Here is a 23519-nt window from a genome sequence, read left to right as displayed (position 1 = left end):
GTTCCTGTGCTGTAATTCTCTTTGATTGCATCCAGAAATGTACAATTGGAGCAGAGTCCCTCCCCATCCTCAAAAGCCAATACTGGATGCAGTTCTGTAGGCCTGAAGATCTATTTTTCATACAGGCCCGAATCAACTAAAATTTAAAGTAGTCTTTAAAGCATACATAGCCAAAATATTAACCGGATGCTTTAATAACACAAACTTGACCTGCTGTGCATTGTCAGGATTTTGTTTCTGTAACAATTGATTGCAGCTACTCTCAAAAGAAACATTCAGGGAGTTTAAGGACCTGAAAAGTGAAACAGGAAATGAACCAAATCCTAACGAGCACAACTCGAATCGAAGGATTGAGTCACGCCCACCAGATATCAATGTGACAAATCACTGATAGTTAAACTTAAGGAATAAGAACAGGACTTGCTTTTTGCACAAAGTAAATGTTAAATTTGAACAATTTGTCACTCATTTCAAAGGCAAGGTCACAAAATCCCATTTTGTGCCTAACCTACCTCAATGACTGAGCAATCCCGATTCGGAAATGACAACTTCGGAAAGGGCTATACACCGACATCTATCCCGATCAACTGGCGACTTGGCCATCAAACATACAGAATCTCTCTAGAATGAGGTTTCAGTTCAGATTCAAATCAATTGAGAGAAAATAAAATGGCAATATGCAATTTAAAATATTTAATGACACTTTTATTGCAGTGTATCCAGTAAAAAAAACACATTGAATTAACAAGAACAAACAGAAGAACCTCCACCAACACATCCACAGCTTGTTGTCTTGCAAACATTAGTCTGTATTGACAGAAATTTTGATGCATTGATTTAAAATGCAAGACAATATTTATTTTGGTAATTATTAAAGTTGTCCTTCCCCAAATCACTCCCATCGCTAAAGCCACTCTGATCTAATTACTGGAGTGCTTGTGACTCGATGCTTCTTTCAGTGATAGGCTGGCTAGGGCTCAAGAACGCAGCAACCATGCTGCAGGGTTTGAAAAAAGGCACAGTAAAACTGAAAAGTAATATTAAACAGTTCAACATGAAAACAAACCAAAACAGTTGGTGCCACATCCGACAAAGACCGAATTGGCTTTTCCTTCCCAGTTCAGGCATCCATTATAGTCGATTAACTATCTATTTCCACTACAAAGGTATATTCTACATGCTGTCAACAATTAGAACCTCCCCCACAAAATGGAAACACTCAAGGGTGATGGTGGGTGTTCTCACCTCCCAATGATCACAACTCTTGCTGGGGTACAGTTTTTCCACACACTCTCCACACCTTACACTACAAAGCCATTCCTCGCACCCAGGAATTTCAATAACCTGGAAATTCTGACTGTTTTCCTGTCTACCAGTTGTGCTCCTTTCCCCCTCTCCTCCAACACTATGTTGAGATTGGCTAACCCACTGATTGGGCCTGGCTCCATTCCACAGCAGGTAGTAATATCACTGATGAGTCTTTAGGTTAAAAAAAATAAAGTAATTACATTCCATTTTGGACCAATTAATTTTTTTTCTTTAAATTTCTGGCCGCCTTATGGCAAACTCCAAATGGCTGATAGTGTGGGGCATCACAGATGTTATGATACTAGGACAGGAAAAAAAACAATCACTGCTGAACCGTTCGCCTCAATGAAACAGCGCAACCAGAATTAACCATGACATAGCACGTCCAGTTATTGCTCATACTTTTACAAGTTCCATCACTGTATTATGACTGGTCCAGATGGCATTACAAAAATTAAAAGAGACCAGTCCATTCAAAAGATTGATTTAAATTGTAAATCTTTTAATAAAGTAAGCAATGTTACATAGACAAAGTCACTTTATTTAAAATGATATCCAGTTTGCAATTTTGAAATCAATGCTATTGTATTTCCGGGATCTCCAGCACAGCCAGAGGATCCATTGGTCCCAACTCCATCCCAGCTTTTCCAGGCTGCACACATCGTATTACACAGCTAACGTCTGAGTCAGTGTTATCTCGAAACACCCAAATCAAATTATGCATCGAATAATGACTTGGATGGTAACAATGTAGGCACAAGAGTGGCATAGCACTAGTGCTAGGTCTTGCCCAGAATTAGAACATGGCTATCGTGAACCCCCCCCACCCCCTTTTCCCTTCAACAAAGTTAAAGAAAAACCAAAAAGGAGTCACATGAGAAATGACCAGACAGCAGGGCAACACATTGTTATTCTGTCACCAATTCATGCCAGTCATGGAAACTGGAGAATATACAATGCAGCGAGAAGCTCAGGATCTCACTGTAAATGTTAAAGTATCCTCACATTTGATCAGTCATGTGATGCAAGAACAATTGCATCTGCTTCGGTCACAACACAGACACACTTGCTGACATCATTCGTATCAATGAGCTTGACAAATCTTCCAGAGAAAGGGTGCCTGAAATCCAGAAATTTCCATGAACACAACTTCCACAGACAAAAACTGACACAACATGCAGAATAATAAAAAGCTGGCAGAGAATTACGAGGCTAAAGTTCAAATGTGGCTCAGGTGAAATCCAAAACAGAGAGCAAAAGGGAGACAATAATTCAAATTTGGGTTTTCTTCCCCATCGCCTGATTGGTAGAACTCAGACTTAATCATTTCCTTCAGCTCAGGCTTTTTTTAAAAAAAAAGTTTTATAAAAACACAAATAACACTCAGAACCAGAAAAGGGACTAAAAAAGTGCCAGCAACATTCTGTATACACAAATACAAAAAGAGAAAAGGATTCGACAGGAAACATTGTTTGGTAGTAGGCAGGCTGGAGGGAAGGAATAAAAAAGATAATTCTTCTTCCCAGAAGAATGCTTGGGCTATTTTCTCTTTTTCCTCAGGAGAGGAGGCGTTTAGTTGCTCTCACCTAAAGTCAGGCCTGCTACCGCAGGCTTCCTGGCCAGACTGCATTATGTATTTAATGGATTTACTTAAAAAGCTTAGCACCAGCTAGGATTAAACGCGAGCTGTAGCCAGCCTCAAATTAGATGGACAATACACGCTTGGAATCTCCGCTGGCTGAATTTTAAAAACTGACAAGGCATTTTACAAGCCTGTTTTTGCACTGAGGAAACATAATTTGGTATCTATTTTGTCTGCAAAGAAATAAAGGAGGGATTTGAATAGATTACTTCACACAAAGTATTTTTTGCTCTCCGTTAAAACAACATTGCCCCCTCAGTCCACAGCTTTTCAGGGGGACTAGTGCACCATTTCAGCCAAGTGGTGGTGTGATTTGCCACAATTTAGTTCTGGTGATGTTTCATCAGTGCCAACATAAATATTAAAAAGTAAAAACACATACTTTATTACAGAAATCAAATGTCCTGCACCACATGTCCTGATTGTAAACTCCCTTCCACCTCTCCACTAAGCAGGCCCAGCAGCATCACTTCTATTTATAATCCAACTCAGAAAGCGTGGGTTTGTTATATTATAACCCAAAGCCACATTATACTGCTGCCCCCAGAAAGCTGAAAACTGGAGAATGGATTATGGAATCTCAACATCACAGGCTGTATATTTCAAGGAACTTCAGTGCTTTACAGGACCCCCCATGTATTGATGATTAGTTAAGAACCGTTTTGTGAACTTAGCTGATAGAAGACCATGCTATGTGGGAAAAAAAAAACAGATCACCTTGTTTACATGGGGAGGGAAGGGCAGGTTATAAATGTGCGCTTTAATAATGAGCGTGTCCCCTCAGGTCAAAACCATTTGAAGTGCAGCCTTCAACAGAAATGCAAGTGGAACCAAGTTCTGGTTTCCAGTCATCTCCCATTATTCTCTGGAGTTTGTCAGCAAGAGCACTGCCAGATGAGAAGGAGTTTCAGAATCAATTGTTTATTGGGTGAAATCACATGGAACTCCGTGTATTCTGTACATTTCCTGCACAAATTGTAAGGGTCCAGAGAGGCATCTTTTGTGGTCATTCCACATTAGGGACCTTAACACAGACTTCAGATTCCAGAAATTAACACAAATTGGATGCAGAGGTCACATCCTTTAAAGAACATCCCTGTCTATAGGGTTTAAATACAGCACAACTCATGAGAAATTTGACTTACAAACACCATTCCTTTGTTACCCCAATATATAAACCCGTTGATGCTGTATAAACTAGATTCTAAAAACAAAAAATAAAATCTCTCCTTGACACTATCTATAATCCTTGAACCTAATAGCCAAAATGTATTGCGTTAATGCTTAATGGGGGCTCGGTGGTTAACAATTCAAGTCTCTAGATCAGGGGGTATTGTGAGATACTTAGGATAACTTGCAGCTAACACACAATGCATAATTTTACATCCAGTATACACAGAGCAATGTTGAGCCAGAAATTTAGTCTATCCCCTTCCCAGCAGCACCAGAAAAGCCTCACTTTCTACGTGGCAAACCTAATTTTTCTGGTTGTGTTTAGCAGTGCTGTGTATGTAAAAATATATTAGGTACAAGTGATTCTGATGAAACGGATCTGAACTCAAATGACAAGAACCACAAGTAAACACCAAGGGTTTCAGATTACCCATGCAATATGGATAATTACACCCCCTTCAGCAAACATCAGTACTTGAAACTGTCAGTTTAATTCAGACTTTTACACAGCTCTTTGCCTCAGACCCCGTTTTCAAACAGTGAGCAGTAATGCATTGCACCAGGTTAGAGATTTGATCCACCAGTCAGCCTTCATCAAATTAAGTGCCATTAAACAAGTAAGTCATCAGGCTGTAGTGTCACTCTGCCCGAGGGTGCGTCGGGTGAAATGTATTGAGGGAATAGTACTCCAGCAGCCAATGGCATTGATGCTGGTTGCAAACGGTTACTCAAAAGGTCTCCAATTTTCATATGATGGAACTGATGGGGGGGTGGGGTGAAATGAGGAGAAGATAGAAGAAAAAGCACGAGGCAGCATGGCAACAATCCCTTACAGACTTCATACACCATCCATGCGCGCAAACTGGCCCAAAATGATGGGCTTGGTGGTTGAATAACTTGGACCTTACATTTGGTTAGAAGAGTCACCAGCTTTATGCTATCCTGATAAAGATCAGGCTGACAATAGAGTGCAGGGGAGGTTAATGAACAAGTATTCACATAGAAATACCAAAACCCTTCCATCTCATTCTTGAACACTGACTTACTGACCCTGTACATTAGCTGTTCGACTGGCCATCTTGAAACCGTGCTTCCAAACGCTCAGTAAACAAGATGCAATCTGTTACCATAAAGAACATTATGACCAACACTACAGTGACAGAAACCTGAAAGCTTACTTAAGACCTAACCCTCATGGAGGGGAATGTTTCGCTGGCAACAGAAAGGTCTCGAGAAGGTGGGCGAGTCAGATTGCAGTCTGACAGTCAAAACAGGTACCGGAGCCATGAAAATCAAAGCAGGCCCCAGTTTGATCCCTGGTCTGTGTGGAGTTAGCTCATCTCAGCCAGATTAGCAATGTGACTGACTTCAGTTTCCAGGCTACAGGGGAAAGCAGTTCTCCTTGCTCACCATCTTTCTTCCAGTGACCTCTGCGTGTGGACAGCAGGCAAGTGGAGGAGAACAATCCAGCCAAACCCAAAAGCCCAGGCAAGAAATAGGACACCATGGGCAACATCCAAAGAGCTGCTGGCACCTTTTGAACAACCCTCCAGCAAGAGTCAGCAGCCCCAGGAGAGAATAAATGGTGGGGGAAGAAACAAGGAATGCTGCTCGGAATGTCAGCTACAGACTGAATATTTGAATATGGACTTCATCCCCTTGCCAAAACATAGCAGCAGTGCTCAGAGTGCTGGGCACAATTCCACTCGCCCTCCCGCTCTCTTGGCTGCAGCCCAACAGATGTTGGGGTGGGGGAGAGGAGGAGTGGCGGATAGTTCAAAAAAGGACTTTAGCCTCACAAAAATTTAATACTTGAAAAAGGAAAAAAATCTAAACAATCTAAAGCTGCAAGGGGGATAGAGGACATCAAATTCAAAAACTGCTTCCAGGGCCAGATACTGAATTTTAAAAAGAAAAATACACCAAAATGACGCTGTACTGTGTATTTGCTTCACATCAATATAATTTACGTCTTCACTTGAAATACAAAAAAGCAAATCAGGGCTCAGAAATTCAACTTGCTTAAACAACTCTCATCTCCCTTGAACCAGTACTTCCACAGACCCTGCATTGCCACAGAACCGCAAGGAAAGACAAATCTTTTTTCTTTTTCAAGAAAACAGGTTGCTGCAACTGCTGCATTTTTTTTTAAAGTTTAAAAAGATGAACTCTGTAACTTGCAAACAAACTGATCAGAACGGCTTTCACACAAATGCTCATTTCGCGGCAACCTTGCCTGGAGTGAGACACATTAACAGCTATTTGCAGCAAGTATGGAAACGTCTAAAAGCAGTCTTATCTTGAGGAATACACCAAGGGTCAGTAAGCCCAAGAGCAAGTTCAAGCAACATCCAAACACCACCCCTTAGAAAAAAAAAATCAGACATTTGGGGTGGATTATTTTTCAAAGACAATTAAAAAAGAAAATCAGCATAATTTTTTTTTAAAATGTTCCATTCATCGAGATGTGATTTGACCAGAATCCAAAAAATATAACCCCCGCTTTAGTACAAGACAGCACTGAAATCTTTATAACCATGAGCCATCACTAGTTGGGGAGAAATTAGTTTCCAATCCAATCCAATCAATAAAAATTAAATGAAAACATAGTTCAGAGGATTGCCTGCTTTTTGTGACTGAAAACACATAGGAATCATCATCATCATCCCTCCAATACGCTGCTGTAACACCAGGGCGACTGGCTTTAGCTCTTCCAATGAAATGTGGCAGCTGGGGACTGCCCAGCATCAGCAATGTGATAGTTGTCTTTTGGTTCCGCAAACCACACAAGTGGAATTACTTTGTATTAAACGGAAACAAAATTAACTGACCGCTCTAAATACTACATAGGAGGCCAAGCGGAAAGTTCCCTCCCTCAGCATCCAATTTATCAAGAGGGTTCGCAGTGTGCATTCACACACACACTCTCACACACACACAGCTGCTCACCAGAATCTAGTGTTTTAATACAAAGCTGTGCTTCAATATTTGGATCAACAGTGAAATGACAAAAATGACAATTTGGACCCGTGCCCATAACTCCGGATTCTTTGGATTTATAGATTACTCAATTCCTTTATACAAAATACCCAACATAGCAGGGACGGTGAGAATTCAAGCACCAATGCAACATCTGGAGTGACCTGCTTTGAAGCCCCACCAGTAAAGACTGATCACACAATCCTCTTGGTTTTTCTATCAGTTTTCTGGCTCTCTCTCGACTCAACTTGTCTCTTTGCACCAACAAGTTACAAAATATAGGATGAGGAAATACAACAATAACAGGCCTGAAATGTAAACCATACCTTTAGCAATTCGACAAATTGCACAAAACCCATTTAAAGCACTGCAGGTTGTTAAATGGGATCAGCTGGAGGGATAGAATCCTCAGTCTAGCTCCAGCCACTCCCATTTAAAAGCTGCATTTCAATTCCTCATATTGCTAAAGAACAATGAACGAGAATAAAGGGAAGATGCCTGTATGCTTTGCAGGTGTAAGTTACTGAACAGGCAGCCTGTCTCAGATCCCACGCAGCAACACCCAGTTTTTTAAATTAAAAAATAAAACTGTCCAGTGCTTGGTTGTTTTCCGTGAGGCTGTCCCATCTGCGCCTAACCCATGTTCCACAGTTCATGGAGACTAATGGTCTCCTGCCCATGACCCAGTGGTGAGGTGACCATTGGTTCCATTGGTGCTGTTGGCTCCTTTGGAGGGATTGTGGTGATGGAGTTTTGTGCCGTTAGTCATGGAATCGTCATCGTCAGAGCTGCTCTCAATGTCGCTGCGATCATCCTTCGAGACCTGCATTGAAGAGAAGATTTGAATGATATTTATGCATCATCAGGTCGTTACGCAGTTTGCCTCCTCATCGATCAAAATCATTTTCAAAAGCTGGAATCGTACAACTAAAAAAAAATACAAGTTGTCATCTGGGTCAAACTCCCACCTCTCCATTTGTGTTAGTTACCCGCTGCAGCACCACAGAGGTTCAGGTTTGTGGTCTGGACCAATTCTCTAACTAGGCAAGCTTCTCATTACATTGGATCCATGCTGAGAAGGTGCTGAGCCAAGCTTGAAGCAAAGTGCTACCCACCCCCCTCATAACAAAGAGAAAGAAAGAGGACACTTCCATGCAACCAGTGGTTGACATTCAACTTTGGGAATGGTGCACAACATCAAAGCTCGAGGAGGATTAACATAAAGCACAATTCAAAAGATAAGAACTTTGCAACACCCCAATTGTCCCGCTTCCAAAAATTTCACAAATGCAAAGTGTGGCTAAATTTGGAAGATAGGAATTGTCAAATTTAACTCCTGTTAAATCTTCAATGGGTTTCTGCAGAATTGTGCTTTTCCTGGGCTGTGTACTGAGCGGGCAGCAGACAAGGAGTTGCCCTATTCCTCGGCCTCCAGTGTTCTTTGGCCCATCAGCCAATTTGAGCTGGGTGGCAGTGGTGATTCCCTACGAAGGAAGATTTGGCCTCAGGCAGTGGCAGCGTGACTGAGATCAGGAGCTCAGTGGAGCGAAAGGGAGATTTGAAGCTGTATCCACTCGCTCTTTGATGCCCTCTATTAGCTCCAGACCACCACCCGCAGATTAATAAAAATACAACAGCATCCCGTCAACAAATCACTGAATAAATTTGAGTGTTAGGAGTCTGCAAAAGGTTAGGTATGTAAGGTGTGAAGTGGTTAAAGACAAGGAAATACGGTTGCCCTTGGGCAGGGATGAAATGCCTTTGCACTCAATTGTATAAAGAAATCTTATCAGAAGTTATGAAATGGCAAAACTACACAAGTCAATTACAGCCTTGCCATCAGGACCGTTTATAAATGTTGCACAAGTGAAAACCAAGATTATTCAACTGGGATTGTTCTGTTGGAATTTGCAAGCACTGACAAGGAAAGGGAAGCTTGTAGAAGTTACTGAGTCTAACTTGCAAGGGAATTGGCAATTCCCACAGCATTAATTCAGCCCCGTTCACTGTAGCTGGCCTCAAACAAAACAAATAATGCATTGAACCAGGCAAAACATTCAAGAAATTAAATTAAACTTATGTGCAAATATTGCACTCTAGAAAGTAAAGCCCATAGCAAGACTGTCTTGGAAATAAGCTAGTAGTTGGACCAGCAAACACTTGCATACAATGCTAAAGCTCTCTTTAAAAATACGTTTCCGCTACGTTTGGGTGTCAAGGGCAAGTTAACTCTGGGGTGCTTACAGACACTTTTTAAAGTCATTCCTAAAAGTTACGTGTGGGGAGATACTGCTGCCAGACTTTGCAACTCTCTGTTGCAAAGAGGATTTTGCTCTTCAACAGTTGCTCCCATTTTATATTTTGGCTTTGCTTTTCATCCGGCCCTCAAGAACAATGATCCTGAGCCAAGATTGCTTGTCACCTAGCAACCATGTCACAACAGAAAGGCCTGACACGATGATGCTCTCTCCCAAAAGGGGCCGGGGTGTCACCGCTGCCCACACACCCTGCGGCATTCCCAAGGGGATGCCTCATTCCCCAAGCTCCTACAAGTGGCTACAAAGTCCCAACATTATATTGCCCCCAGGCAATATGCCCCAGGGATATTTCTCTTTCCTTGTGGAGAGCATGGGGCACCGAATGGTTTGCAACTCAAAATTCCCATTAATTCAGGTCACCAGGGCTGAAAGGACAAACACTAACCATAGCTAATTGTCATAACCCACCTCCTACTGTGTGGTAATTTTTCCATAATTATTGCAATTCCCAAATAACTCAGCAGGTGGCACCATAACCCCAAAAACAAAAGAAGCTCTAGACTTGACCCCTGCAGGGGTGCTTTAAATAAAACTAGGCACTACAACAATAAAATGCTGGCAATTGGAAATACCCACCCTACCTGGTGATAGTTCAAACACTGCTCTTGGTAGTCTCGCCACCGAGAACAAGTGCTTCTGATTTGTTGGCGATCGAACCAAAATTATTTGCAGCACGAGTTATAAGCCATTAGAAAACAGACCAAAAAGAATGTCTTGGTTTGCACAAGTTTCCCAGGAATGAATACTTAATTTTTTTTAAAAATAGCGAAACAAAGCGATAGCGGTGCAACTTCCAACACCTCAGGGGAACAGAACTTATCGGAAATGCTTCAGAGAAAAAAAGGCTGAGAGCAGAGAGAAAAGCTGCCATTTGCAGGCAGAAATATTCACGATTTGCATTAAGTGTGTAAGAGTGTGCAGCGTGTGTCTAACAATGCCGGGAATGTGGCTTGTAAAACAGCACCACCAATTTGCCAAAAGGCTTCCCGCACACCATCTAGTTTTGGATGAACAACAAAGAACAAAGAACAGTACAGCACAGGAAACAGGCCCTTCGGCCCTCCAAGCCTGTGCCGCTCCTTGGTCCAACGAGACCAATCGTTTGTATCCCTCCATTCCCAGGCTGCTCATGTGACTATCCAGGAAGTCTTAAACGATGTCAGCGTGCCTGCCTCCACCACCCTACTTGGCAGCGCATTCCAGGCCCCCACCACCCTCTGTGTAAAAAACATCCCTCTAATATCTGAGTTATACTTCGCCCCTCTCACCTTGAGCCCGTGACCCCTCATGATCGTCACCTCCGACCTGGGAAAAAGCTTCCCACTGTTCACCCTATCTATACCCTTCATAATCTTGTACACCTCTATTAGATCTCCCCTCATGAACAGGGTTTTGAGATGTAGGCTTCAAGTGCTAAACTGTTCGGATTTGAAAATGAGGGGAGGACGGGGGGGAAAAAGTGACGCATAAAACATTACTGAAGAGAGGAGACAACAGCTGTGATCGAACCGGCTGTTGGAAAGCTTGATCCTTTTAGAAGGAGGAGTTCAATTCATGAATATACTGTTTTTTTTAAGTTTCAGAAATGCAGGTCAACATTTAGAAGGGTAAAAAGTTTAAAAAGGTAAAAGGAATGTGACAGATGAGGAGGAGGAGGAACTGGATTGACTTGCAAACTGTTGTACGTCCCACCCATGAGACTCTGGCAGTCAAGTTCCACCCGAAACCGGGGGGTATTGCCCTCCCCTAGATTATACCTGGATTAGACAACCCGATAAGGGGGCCAGCGACCGTCCAGGTACATTACTGTAGAAAAGTACCACCCCCTCTCTCTCTTTCTCCACCTCAGTCAGTAAATATTTGTACTGGCACATTAGATTGCGCAGTGCAGAATAAATAAACTTATCGTTCTTCTTTTTTAAAAAAAAGCAGCCTAGTTACATTTGTTCGAAATAACATGAGCAGATACCAGAGAAAGCATATTTACACATGAATGTACTCATGTCGATGCCAAAAAAAAAAGAGAAAGCCACTCGAGGAAAGGTTCGAAACCTCGAGACTTTCACTTTTCTCTGGAACTTTCTTTAGTCGAGATTAAAAGCAGCTGGCCACCTCAGGTCCATTAATCCACAATGATGGTGGCAGCATAATACAAACAGTTCAACATTTTTTTAAAAACCCCACTAACTGAAAGAGCAGCTGAGAGAGAAATGGTGTGCATGTCTCAATAGAGGAGGTACCCTTTCCATTGGAAACGAAAATCACATGAAAACCCCTCTTAAATATTCCTTCACAAGATGGGGGCGTCTCTGGCTAGCCTAGCTTTTATTGCCCATCCCTAATTGCCCCTTAAGAATGTGGCGATGGGCTGCCTTCTTGAACCACTGCAGTCCATGTGGTGTAGGTACACCCACAGCGCTGTTAGGGAGGGAATTCCAGGGTTTTGACCCAACGATAGCGAAGGAACGGCTGATATATTTCCAAGTCAGGGTGGCGAGTGGCTTGGAGGGGAACTTGCAGGTGGTGGTGTTTGTGTGTATCTGCTGGCCCTTGTCCTTCTAGATGGCAGTGGTCGTGGAGTTGGAAGGTGCTGTCCACATGCACAGCAGTGCGATAAGCATTGGGGCAAGAGGCGGGACAGAGGGAATGAATTGCTCAGTTGTGGTTGTAAGAACTAAGAAGAAGATAGAACAAAGTCTTACTGATTGTTTGTCTTTACAGACCGGAGGGTAGTTCTGTACCACCCCAACAGCACTTTCTCCAGGAATCATCCTGCCAGATGTGGCCTTCAGGGTTAATGACCTGTATATGCGCACATCTTTCCCACATTCACTTGTAACAGATCCGCTCAAATGTGAAAGTTCTGTTCTTTTGTTCTACTTGTTTTTTTTTAAAAAGAGTGACGCATCATTCTCTCATTGAGCCAGTCAATTCCTGACATTTCAAATGCCACAATTAGATCACCTCTTAACTTCCTCATCTTCAGCAATATCAATGTAACTCAGTGCCTTTGGCTCACTGGGGATCAGCTAACAGCATCAAATAGGCCTCCAATCTGTGGAACAAGCCAGGAAGTTCAATTTCTCCTATCGCTTGCAGTTAAAGCCCGGGTTTGACAGTATATTGACAGTGATGCAAATGCCTTTCACAGCTTCGGGCTGGTTAAGGCAGCAGATGGGGGAGAGCAGCACGTTATTGAGTGGCAATAATCACAGCCTTTTATTGTACAGTATATTGGTAACTATTATCTCAGGCTGTTAAGACCATGCAAAGCAAAGGGAGCAATGGCACAGTAGAGCATTCCAATTAGGATACCATGCAAAGCAGAAAGAGTTGCAGAGAGAAATAATCAGGGAAAGGGTTGGATTACTGACTCCAACAGTTGCAACACTTACAAGCAAAAGGTCCCACTTCCCGGCGTACAGAGACAGAAAGTACGAAACACAAGGGAGGAAAAAAAACAGAAACAAAATGAAACCAAATCCTGTACCACAGAAAAGCTCGACAAGAAACTCTTCTTCAGTTTCGACTGTTTGAGACACAGAGGAGAAAGAGAACACCAACAACAGCTGTGGCTACAGCACCACCTGCAAACACAGCTGCCACATTATTCATTCACTCACCATCACAATCACTTTCTTACAGCTTCCACTCTTCCCACATTTCACTGTGAAAACTCTTACCTTCCAGGGACTGAAAACAAATTCTGTAACTGACGCCGACTCTGGCCACATCAAAACATAACCCATGGTCACCCAAAATTGTAATCGAAAGTCATTAAGCAAAAACAAGCCCTCCAAATAGTTAGAGGGGGAAGAGTGGCACGCAAGTGAGACAGACATGCACACATATATACACACAGACAGACACAAGACGCGCGCAACACAGACACGATGTGCGCACGCACACACACATGCACACAGACACAAGACGCGGGCACACAGGCACACACAGACCCTCTGACCATTTCAATACAGCTCAGAGACTTCCAATCCCATCTTTGATGCCATTGGAATGCAAGAAAATTTGGGCATCTGTGTTTGTGTAATGGATTCAACACCACCACACAAAAAGACTTGATCCACTTGGCAGATTTAAAAGCAGAATGAAGAAAGAATAGTGGAATAGAGTAAACAGATGTGGAACAGTCAATGTGGCTGTGGTGCTCTGCTGTGAATTGTGACGGGGAAGATTTGAGGGGTCAGATCCAGGTTCATGTTACCAGAGAGCTGGTGTCTTTCCTCTCATCTCTCCTGAAGGAAGACACAGGTCAGGAATGGGTAAAACAGTTCTCCAGGATCGAGACACAAAAAGTATCTTGCAGATTTCCAGCAGTTGAAGAAATTTTTAAAAAAGCTGCCAAAACCCAGCAGGTCTGGCAGCATCTGTGGAGAGAAATTATTAATGCTTCAGGGCAACGGGCTTTCATTAGGAATATGATGTTGTGATGAAGGGGCATCGACCCGAGGTGTTTACTCAGTTTCTCTCACCACAGATGCCATCAGATCTGCTGAGCATTTCCAGCTTTTGTTTTGTTCTCTTTCCAGTATCGCAGCTTTGTGGCAGGAATCAGATCACAAATGCGACTCCGAAGAACAAGACGAGGCTTGGCTAACTTTGTTAGAGCGTCTGACTGTCTCGCATGGAGGCATAGGGTGGCACAGTGGTTAGCACTGCTGCCTCAGTGCCAGGGACCCGGGTTCGATTCCCGACTTGGGTCACTGTCTGTGTGGAGTCTGCAAATTCTCCCCGTGTCTGCGTGGGTTTCCTCCGGGTGCTCCGGTTTCCTCCCACAGTCCGAAAGACGTGCTGGTTAGGTGGATTGGCCATGCTAAATTCTCCCTCAGTGTACCCGAACAGGAGTGTGGCAACTAGGGGATTTTCACAGCAACTTCATTGCAGTGTTAATGCAAGCCCACTTGTGACACTAATGGAGAGTATGCCCTCAAGTTGCAGACTGGTTTCAATGAGGAATTCACCCCTCCCAAAATAAAACAAGGTGCAGTTTCTCAGTCATGTGACGCAGCTGCTAAAGGCCGAGTTTGTATCAAAATACCGGAAAACACTTGATCATAAAGCCCAAAGCCTCCAACATTTAAATCCGTATCAGAATTGGGTCACATGATTCCAGGAGGGCAGATTTCACCCAGAAATGCACAAAGGCAGGTTCGCATCACCTCAAACAGGGGAAAGATTTCACAAATGACGTTACCACTGAAAATTAATTGACTTTTTGGTCATTAAAGGCCAGTGTTCTTAACCTTCATAATGCAATATACCCTCAAAACATTCAGTTTATAATCAGGCTACCATTACTCTGGTTCAAAGTTTATTGGTTTGGCTATGAGTGGAGAAAGTGGAAAAGTCCACAGCCAGTGCATTTCAAAAGAAATGCTTGCAGTGAAAACCAACGCAAACACATTTTTTTTGTTCTTCCTCCTTTCTCACCACCTGGGAGTTTGATTCACCGATTCTCGCAACTGGCAGCTGAACATTGTCAATTTGTAAGGGTTTTAAAATTACCTTTCCCTTGACGATAGCTTTATATGCGATGCATATAATGAGGTATGACCAGATACAGTGTAGAACCTGTAGTGTTAGTAACAGCAGATTGAAGAACCACCAGCTTGGATATGGCCCAATGATCTCCCAACTTTCAAACAGCGTTGTGTTTAAAATCCTGAAATTGAAAAGAAAAACAGAAATCAACCTTCATTTTTATAAACACTCTCCAGCGTACAAGGAAGAGCTTTTCCCTCAGCAGACGGTTTGACCGGGATCTTGACCATATCCACTCCACCTCCCCACATTCCTTCCACCCCCTCCCTCTCCCAGAACTAAGATAGGGTCCCCTTGTCCTCCCTTCCCATCCCAATAACTTCTGTATTCAAACAATCATCCTCCACTATAATCCCACCTCCAAACACATCACCCCTGCCAGCATTCGGGACCATTCTCTCCATGACACTCTGGCTATCCCAATCAGCCTCTCCCATTCCAACACAAGCACTGGTGATGCAGCGCCTTCCCTGTTACCTCCTCTCTTTGCAATGTCCCAGGTCCCCAAACATTCAGAGATAAAAAAAAGTGATTTACAGGAATAGGGGAGACCAAATGCAGACGAGGTGACCGCTTGGTGGAACGCCTCCACTCCGTCTGCAAGCCTGACCCCCCTAATGGTGCTGGACATTTTAAATCTCTGCTGTACTGACACCTCTGTCCTCGGCCTTCTGCTGTGTTAGGTACAGCACCTCATCTTGCTATTGGGCACCATACAGCCTTCCAGACTCAGAGCTCAACAATGTCAAGTCATAACCAGCCTATTATTTTTTCAGACAAGTTTTGTGATGACTCCACTTTCCCTATTCACACCTCCTCCAGACCCATCCTTGGTCTCTACTCGCCTGTTACAACCCTTTTTCTTTGCATGATCATCCAGTATCATTTAATCTCTCTGAACATCCACCCCACCTTTTGTTCTGTTCCCTCCTCCTCCTCACCCCCTCTCCCTGCCTCTGTACTTGCTAAAAACACACCCAATTCTGACGGAAAGTCATGGATCGGAAATATTAACTGCCCTTCTCTCTCCACAGATGCTGTCTAACTGGCTTGAGTATTTCTAGCATCTTTTGGTTTGAAATTTCAGATTTCCAGCAGTGTTTGTAATGGAGGCTAATGTTCCAGCTGTTTGGAGAGACCTTAACACTCCCAGGGTCCCTTTAAAGTCACAAAGGGTCTGCCTGTCTGTTTACCATTTGCAGAGGCCCGGAATTGAATGAATGCTGGAAATTACGTTACAGGCTAGGAACTCAGCACTGCCAACCCTGCCAGGTCGTTCCCAGCTAGTCAGCTCTGAGACTCGGTTGAAGTTCACCCCAGTTGTTTGGATTCCAGGACACACAAGAATGATCCCTATTTAGGGCTGGACTTACACAAGCATCTTTGAAGCGTTGGTAAAGTGTATTTATCAGTGTCACAAGTCAGCTTACATTAACACTTCAATGAAGTTACTGTGAAAATCCCCACACTCCGGCGCCTGTTCAGGTACACTGAGGGAGAATTTAGCACGGCCAATCCACCTAACCAGCATGTCTTTCAGACTGTGGGAGGAAACTGGAGCACCCGGAGGAAACCCACACACAGACACAGAGAACACGTGCAGACTCCACACAGACAGTAACCCGAGCCGGGAATCGAGCCCGGGTCCCTGGCGCTGTGAGGCAGCAGTGCTAACCCACTGCGCCACCGTGCCGCCCCAGGGGTTGAAGTTTCTTTTAAAATATAAAAAAACACCTGGCAACAGCATCACTTCCTTTCATTTGAAGGACAATTCCAACTTTAAAAAGTCCGATCTTTTCAGGAATAAACAGGATGTCAGAGACATTTCCAGAGAATAACTCAAAGTGCTGCCATATTTAAATGCAGCCAAAACCAATCGGGACTAGAACCAGCCAGATTAACAAGTCAAAAAACCAGCAGAGAATGTTATTTGTTGCCAAAGCTGCAATTGCTAAAAGGGTTCAGGATTGTTCACCTGCGTATTCCTCAAAGCCCGTAAATCCCAAGTGCTGCATTGAAGAAAACATGAAGACGTGTTGGCACAGGAGAGGCAAGGTGTGGGCTCAAGTCTCCATTCCAAGCTCCTCAGCATTACACGTCACTTATCCATCCAGCAACACATCTCAGCAGGATAACACAATAGGAGAAACTGAATGAAGCATCCAGAACTCATGATGCAGGCACTTTGACCCTCCCTTTTTACTTGCACGGTATAAATGAGCCATTGTTTGGATGATATGCAAATGGTCATTTCCTTCCTTGTACCCATCTGGATTGTTGGTGTGAACATATGCAAGCTTATTTTTATAGATACAAAACAATGCCTGTGGGAACAGAGTTCTATCACCCATGCCAATGAACTATTAGTTCCATCGGTCGCAAACAATCCAAACGTCAGAGTTAATTTTCACCAATTTCTCAGTCAAATCTTTAGTTTGCGTATCTTGCCATTTCGCAATTGCATGCCTGCAGCTGGTCAGGAGTGAGGCTGTGGAGGTATGTGAAAACAAGATTGAGAATTTTTAAAAAGAGATATTGCTTAATTTGGAGCCAAGTCAGCAAGTACGGGTACAATAGAGTACAGGGTGGACAGAGAGAGTTAGGGTGGACGGTAGGACAAGTCAGCAAGTACGGGTATGGTCCGAGTACAGGGTGGACAGCAGAATATTAGACAACAGCAAGTTTACGGAGAGTGGAAAGCCAGCCAGAAGCAGGTTCGAATAGCCAAGTCTAGAGCTTACAGTAGGTTTCAGCAGCAGCAGAGGCGCTGAGACAGGGTGGAATCAGGTGAAGGTCTCTGGGCCAATTGCTGTGTTGGACTGTGTTAAGAGTCAGTTTTCCTATCTAAATGATGGCATTAAACAATACAGATCCGAGATGTCAGCCGGGATTTTACTAGCTCACCCAGGCGAGGCTCGTAAAATCCCGCCCGAGGCCAACGGAGAATTCCGTTCGGAGCCTCACCCACCTCATTTCCCAGGCAGGCGAGGCAAGAAAATTCCGGCTATCAGCTTTGATTCACAGTCTGTACTAGCTGACTGCAGCTAGACTAACAATGAGGGGCAGGTGTTACTGTTCCTGACAGCTATTTGTGACCTACTGTATGTGGGCGAACAATGAGACACCACCCTTATGATGTCTTCCACAGTTGAAAAGTCCAACAACACTCACTTGCTTGGCCCACACTTGGCTGCTGAGTAATTTTAGGCTTTTCAACCTTGGAATAGCCACTTGGGGCAGTGCCTCAAATTCACCGAGGCACACATACAGCATTCAAATTAAACAGAAATTAAGATGGACGAGCAACTTGCTGCAAAGCTACAACATCAAACCACAAAGAAAAAAAGCTTACATACAGTTATACACAGTTCATGGCCTGCCTGCCTGCAGCACAGCACACACTGGCTTGTTTCAATTAACAGTTGCTTTTTGTTGGTTACAGTGTAGACAGCTGCTGGACGCAGGTCAATCCATAGCATGTGTTGTATAGCCTGAAGGGGGGGGAATCTAGTACATCCAGCTTGGTCAGGAAACTGGCTTTGCCTTCAGTGTCCACCATAGTCAGGTAAACGTTACTGACATTTGCAAACCCAAAGGGGCTGTGTGGACACCCAGTTGTTGAGCAAGTTAAAAATAAGCAGCGGCACACATTTCAGCGATGCTGTACTCCATGGCTACGCTATGCAGCAGGTAAAGACTGAGATTCTGATAAGAATCCTCTACGCCACCAGTAAAGATCATTTTTAAGAGACTGGGAAATCCTGAGGGGAAGCTGCCCTGAATTAGGTCAACAGCGACTTTCTGCCAGTGAAGACTTCTGTAGTGATTTGCCTCAAATACACATATGTACATAGGAATAAGGAGCAGAAGTAGGCCATTCAGCCCTTCGAGCCTATCCCGCCATTCAGTCAGATCACAGCTGATCTCTCCCGGTTCTCAAATCCACCTTCCCACCTGTTCCCCACATCCCTTTTTTAAAAATGAGAAGATATATCTATGTCCTTCTTGAAACCATTCAATGATTCAGACTCCACTGTGCCATGGGGAGTGAATTCCACAAACTCACCACCCTCTGCCAGAAGTAGTTCCTCCCCATCTCAGTTTTACATCTACCGCCTCTCAACCTACAATCTTTTGTTCTAGATTGGCCCATAAGAGGAAAAATTTGGGGCGGGATTTTCCGGCTATGCTCGCCCCAAGACCGGGAAATCCTGCCCGAGGTCGACAGACCTTTCCATGGTCTGTGTTCCCCCCCCACCGGCTATGATTCCCATAGGGAGTGGGACGGGAAAATTCCACCCTTGATCGACGTTTATTTTATCAATCCCTTTTAGTATTTTATATACTTTGATCAGATCCCCTCTCATACTCGCTGGAGTTCAGAAGGATAAGCCCAAACTGTTTAATCCTTTCCTCGTACGTCAATCCTTTCATCCCCGGAATCGATCTGGTGAACTTCCTCTGAACTGCCTCCAATGCCGCCACATCCTTCCTCAAATAAGGAGACCAAAACTGGACACAATACTCCAGATGTGGTCTCACCAACACCCTATACAATAGCAACAACACTTCTCTACTTTTATACCCCAGTCCCTTCGCAATAAATGCCAACATCCCATTTCTTTTTTATTACATGCTGTACCTGCATACTGACTTTCTGCGATTCATGAACACAGACACCCAGATCCCTCTGCCCGGACACATTTTGAATCTGCTTTCCATTTAGGTAATAATTTGCCTATTTTTTCTGCCAAAATGGATAACCTCACACTTCCCCACATTAAACTCCATCTGCCAAATTTTGGCCCATTCTCCTAGCCTATCCATATCCGTCTGTAAACTCTTTATACCCTCTTCACTGCCTGCTTTCCCACCTATTTTAGTATCATCCACGAATTTACACTAACCGCAATGTTACACTCTGTCCCTGCTTGCAGATCATTTATATAGATTGTAAACAGTTGAGGTCCGAGATCTGACCCCTGCGGCACCCCGATAATTAGATTTCGCCAGCCAGAGAAGGACCCATTTATCCCGACCCTCTTCTTTCTGTCAGTCAGCCAATCCTCAATCCAAGCCAGTTCTCTACCCCCAATCGCCTGCGATCTCACCTTCTGGATCAGCCTTTTATGCGGCACCTTGTCAAACACCTTCTGGAAGTCCAGATATATCACATCCACAGGTTCCCCACTATCCACCGTGCTGGTTATGTCCTCAAAGAACTCAAGCAAGTTTGTCAAGCATGACTTACCCTTCATAAAACCATGCGGACAATGGTGGATTGAGCTTAGTCTTTCCAAATGTTCAGTCATCTCCTCCTCAATGATTGATTCCAGTAACTTCCCCACCAGAGGTCAAGTTAACTGGCCTATAGTTTCCTTTGCCTCTCTCCCTTTTTGAATAAGGGCGTCACATAAACGTGTTTCCAATCCACCGGGACTTACCAGAATCCAAGGAATTTTGAAATATCACAACCATAAGACATAGGAGCAGAATGAGGCCACTCGGCCCATCGAGTCTGCTCCGCCATTCAATCATGGCTGATATTTTTCTCATCCCTATTCTCCTGCCTTTTCCCCATAATCCCTGATCCCCTTATTAATCAAGAACATATCTATCTCTGTCTTAAAGACACTCAATGACCCGGCCTCCACAGCCTTCTGCGGCAAAGAGTTCCACAGATTCACCACTCTCTGGCTGAAGAAATTCCTCCTCATCCGTTTTAAAGGATCGAGGTTGTGCCCTCTGGTTCTAGTTTTTCCCACTAGTGGAAACATCCTCCCCATGTTCACTCTATCCAGGCCCTCGCAGTATCCTCGAAGTTTCAATAAGATCCCCCCTCATCCTTCTAAACTCCAACGAGTACAGACCCAGAGTCCTCAACCGTTCCTCATACGACAAGCTCTTCATTCCAGGGATCATTCTTGTGAACCTCCTCTGGATCCTTTCTAAGGCCAGCACATCCTTCCTTAGATATGGGGCCCAAAACTGCTCACAATACTCCAAATGGGGTCTGACCAGAGCCTTATACAGCCTCAGAAGTGCATCCCTGCTCTTGTATTATAGCCCTCTCGACATGAATGCTAACATTGCATTTGCCTTCCTAACTGCCAACTGAACCTGCACATTAACCTCAAGAGAATCTTGAACAATGACTCCCAAGTCCCTTTGTGTTTCTGATTTCCTAAGCATTTTTCCATTTAGAAAAGAGTCTGTGCCTCCATTCCTCCTTCCAAAGTGCATAACCTCACACTTTTCCACATTGTATTCCATCTGCCACTTCTTTGCCCACTCTCCTAACCTGTCCAAATCTTTCTGCAGCCCCCCTGCTTCCCCAATATGACCAATGAGTCCACTATTTCTGCTGCCATCTCGTTTAATACCCTAGGTCCCAGAGATGACTTCATTTTACAGAGAATTGGAGCCCTCTGCAGTTCTAGAGGGCGATCATTGATGAAGAGGCAGCCTTGGCAGCATTTCCCTGTATTGTCACACATTTAGTACTCTAGAACAAAAACTTTCTCCCAGATCCTCCCAGATCTTTACTGGACTAATTCACAAGATGGGCACAGTTCTCAACCATTTCTTTTCAGTTATGATGTCCCTTGGATATAAAAATTGAAGTCAGCCATATAAGTTTTTTAAAAAAAGATCCAGGTAAACAAATATGGAATTCACACTAAGCCAGTAGCTTTTCAAACTTCTGTCAAGCTACCCAGCAAGGGAAACAACACTGGAAATGCAAGAAATCACTATTCAGCATAAGAAATACTGAAGAGGCGGCACAGTGGTTAGCACTGCTGCCTCACAACACTAGGGACCCGGGTTCGATTCCCAGCTTGGATCACTGTCTGTGTGGAGTTTGCACCTTCTCCCCGTGTCTGAGTGGGTTTCCTCCGGATGCTCCGATTTCCTCCCACAGTCCGAAAGATGTGCGGGTTAGGTGGATTGGCCGTGGTAAATTGCCCCTTAGTATCAGGGGGACTAGCTAGGGTAAATGCATGGGGTTATGGGGATAGGGTCTGGGTGGGATCGTGGTCGGTGCAGACTCGATGGGCCGAATAGCCTCCTTCTGCATTGTAGGGATTCTATGATGAAATACAGTACCACGCTTGCAAGACAAATGTAGAAAAGCAGAATATCCAAGACCTTCCCCCAGCCACCACCCCACCTTGCCCGTCACCAGCCCACCCCACCCATCGCCAGCTTGCCCATCACCAGTCACCACCCCGCCCGTCAGTGTCCAATTTTGAGATCCACTGCCGTTTGTGGCTTTTACTCACCAGAACGGGTAAAGTCCAAGTCTACTGCCGACGAAGACAAAACCAAATATCACAAATAATGAGTCGCAAAGTCTTTGATACTTGGCATAATTGGCTAATTTAGCAGCCTGTAAGGAGAAACAGCAAAAGAGCTCATGTGAAGAAAGAGATGAAATCAAGACCATCTTAGAAAATCATCACAACAAAAATAAAAATCAATCCAGCTTCTCCAACCGTTGAAATAACGTTACCCTCTTTTCTGTTTACTAGATGTGGAGATGCTGGCGTTGGACTGGGGTGGGCACAGTAAGAAGTCTCACAACCCCAGGTTAAAGTCCGACAGGTTTATTTGGTAGCACGAGCTTTCGGAGCACTGCCCCTTCATCAGGTGAGTGGCGAGTTGTGTTCACAAACAGGGTATATATAGACACAGACTCAATTTACAAGATAATGGTTGGAATGCGAGTCTTTACAGGTAATCCAGTCTTAAAGGTACAGACAATGTGAGTGGAGAGAGGGTTAAGCACAGGTTAAAGAGATGTGTATTGTCTCCAGCCAGGACAGTTAGTGAGATTTTGCAACCCCAGGCAAGTCATGGGGGTTACAGATAGTGTGACATGAGTGTCTGGGGTTGCAAAATCTCACTAACTGTCCTGGCTTGAGACAATTCACATCTCTTTAACCTGTGCTTAATCCTCTCTCCAGGGTACTGTCTGTACGAAGTCTGCACGTTCGCCCTGTGTCTGCGTGGGTTTCCTCCCACACTCCAAAGATGTGCGGGTTAGGTGGATTGACCATGTTAATTGCCCCTTAGTGTCAGGGGGACTAGCTCGGGTAAACGCACGGGGGTAGGGCCTGGGTGGGATTGTGGTCGGTGCAGACTCAATGGGCCGAATGGCCTCCTTCTGCACTGTAGGATTCTATGATTCTAAGGGTGGGTGGGGGAAGAAAGGCAGCAAGACATTTTAACACCATCGCGACCATCTTCCAAAGGCAAGTTTGATGAATGATGCTAAAAATTTAAACCTCAAGAAAGCAAGTCAGGAGCTTCCCACAAATATTGCGATTTTCCGGATTCAGGAGATGTGAACCTCGAGGGGCGAGCGAGAGGGAAAACTACCTCACCTCTTCAGCCTACAGCAATGCGAGTCTCTGCAAGGCAACATCTTGGCAGAGGGGAAGCGATTCTTTCTCTGTCTGATCTCTGCATCAAGCAGCTGCACAAGCGCTCAAAGTCCAACAGTCACAGTTAAGGCAAATCACTAATAACCTCATCAA

The 23519-nt window shown here is 44.2% G+C and overlaps 1 protein-coding gene across 2 annotated transcripts in view; it reads right to left on the bottom strand.

The window, feature by feature from the left end:
• Nucleotides 1-686: 686 nt before the first annotated feature.
• LOC144481817 (ceramide synthase 6-like) overlaps nt 687-23519 on the bottom strand; it is a 97304-nt gene continuing 74471 nt past the window's right edge. For both annotated transcript variants that reach the window (XM_078200969.1, XM_078200970.1), the window contains 3 exons: nt 22263-22369; nt 14944-15100; nt 687-7925 (listed from right to left, as the gene is read on the bottom strand). In XM_078200969.1, coding sequence (XP_078057095.1) covers nt 7764-7925; nt 14944-15100; nt 22263-22369 — 426 coding nt within the window. In that variant the 3' untranslated portion in view covers nt 687-7763. The remainder of the gene's footprint in view (nt 7926-14943; nt 15101-22262; nt 22370-23519) is intronic.

This window comes from Mustelus asterias, chromosome X (genome assembly GCF_964213995.1).
Source record: "Mustelus asterias chromosome X, sMusAst1.hap1.1, whole genome shotgun sequence".
Taxonomy (NCBI): Eukaryota; Metazoa; Chordata; class Chondrichthyes; order Carcharhiniformes; family Triakidae; genus Mustelus; species Mustelus asterias.
The sequence above is the reverse complement of the archived record's forward strand: the minus strand, read 5'-3'. Positions and strand labels throughout refer to the sequence as shown.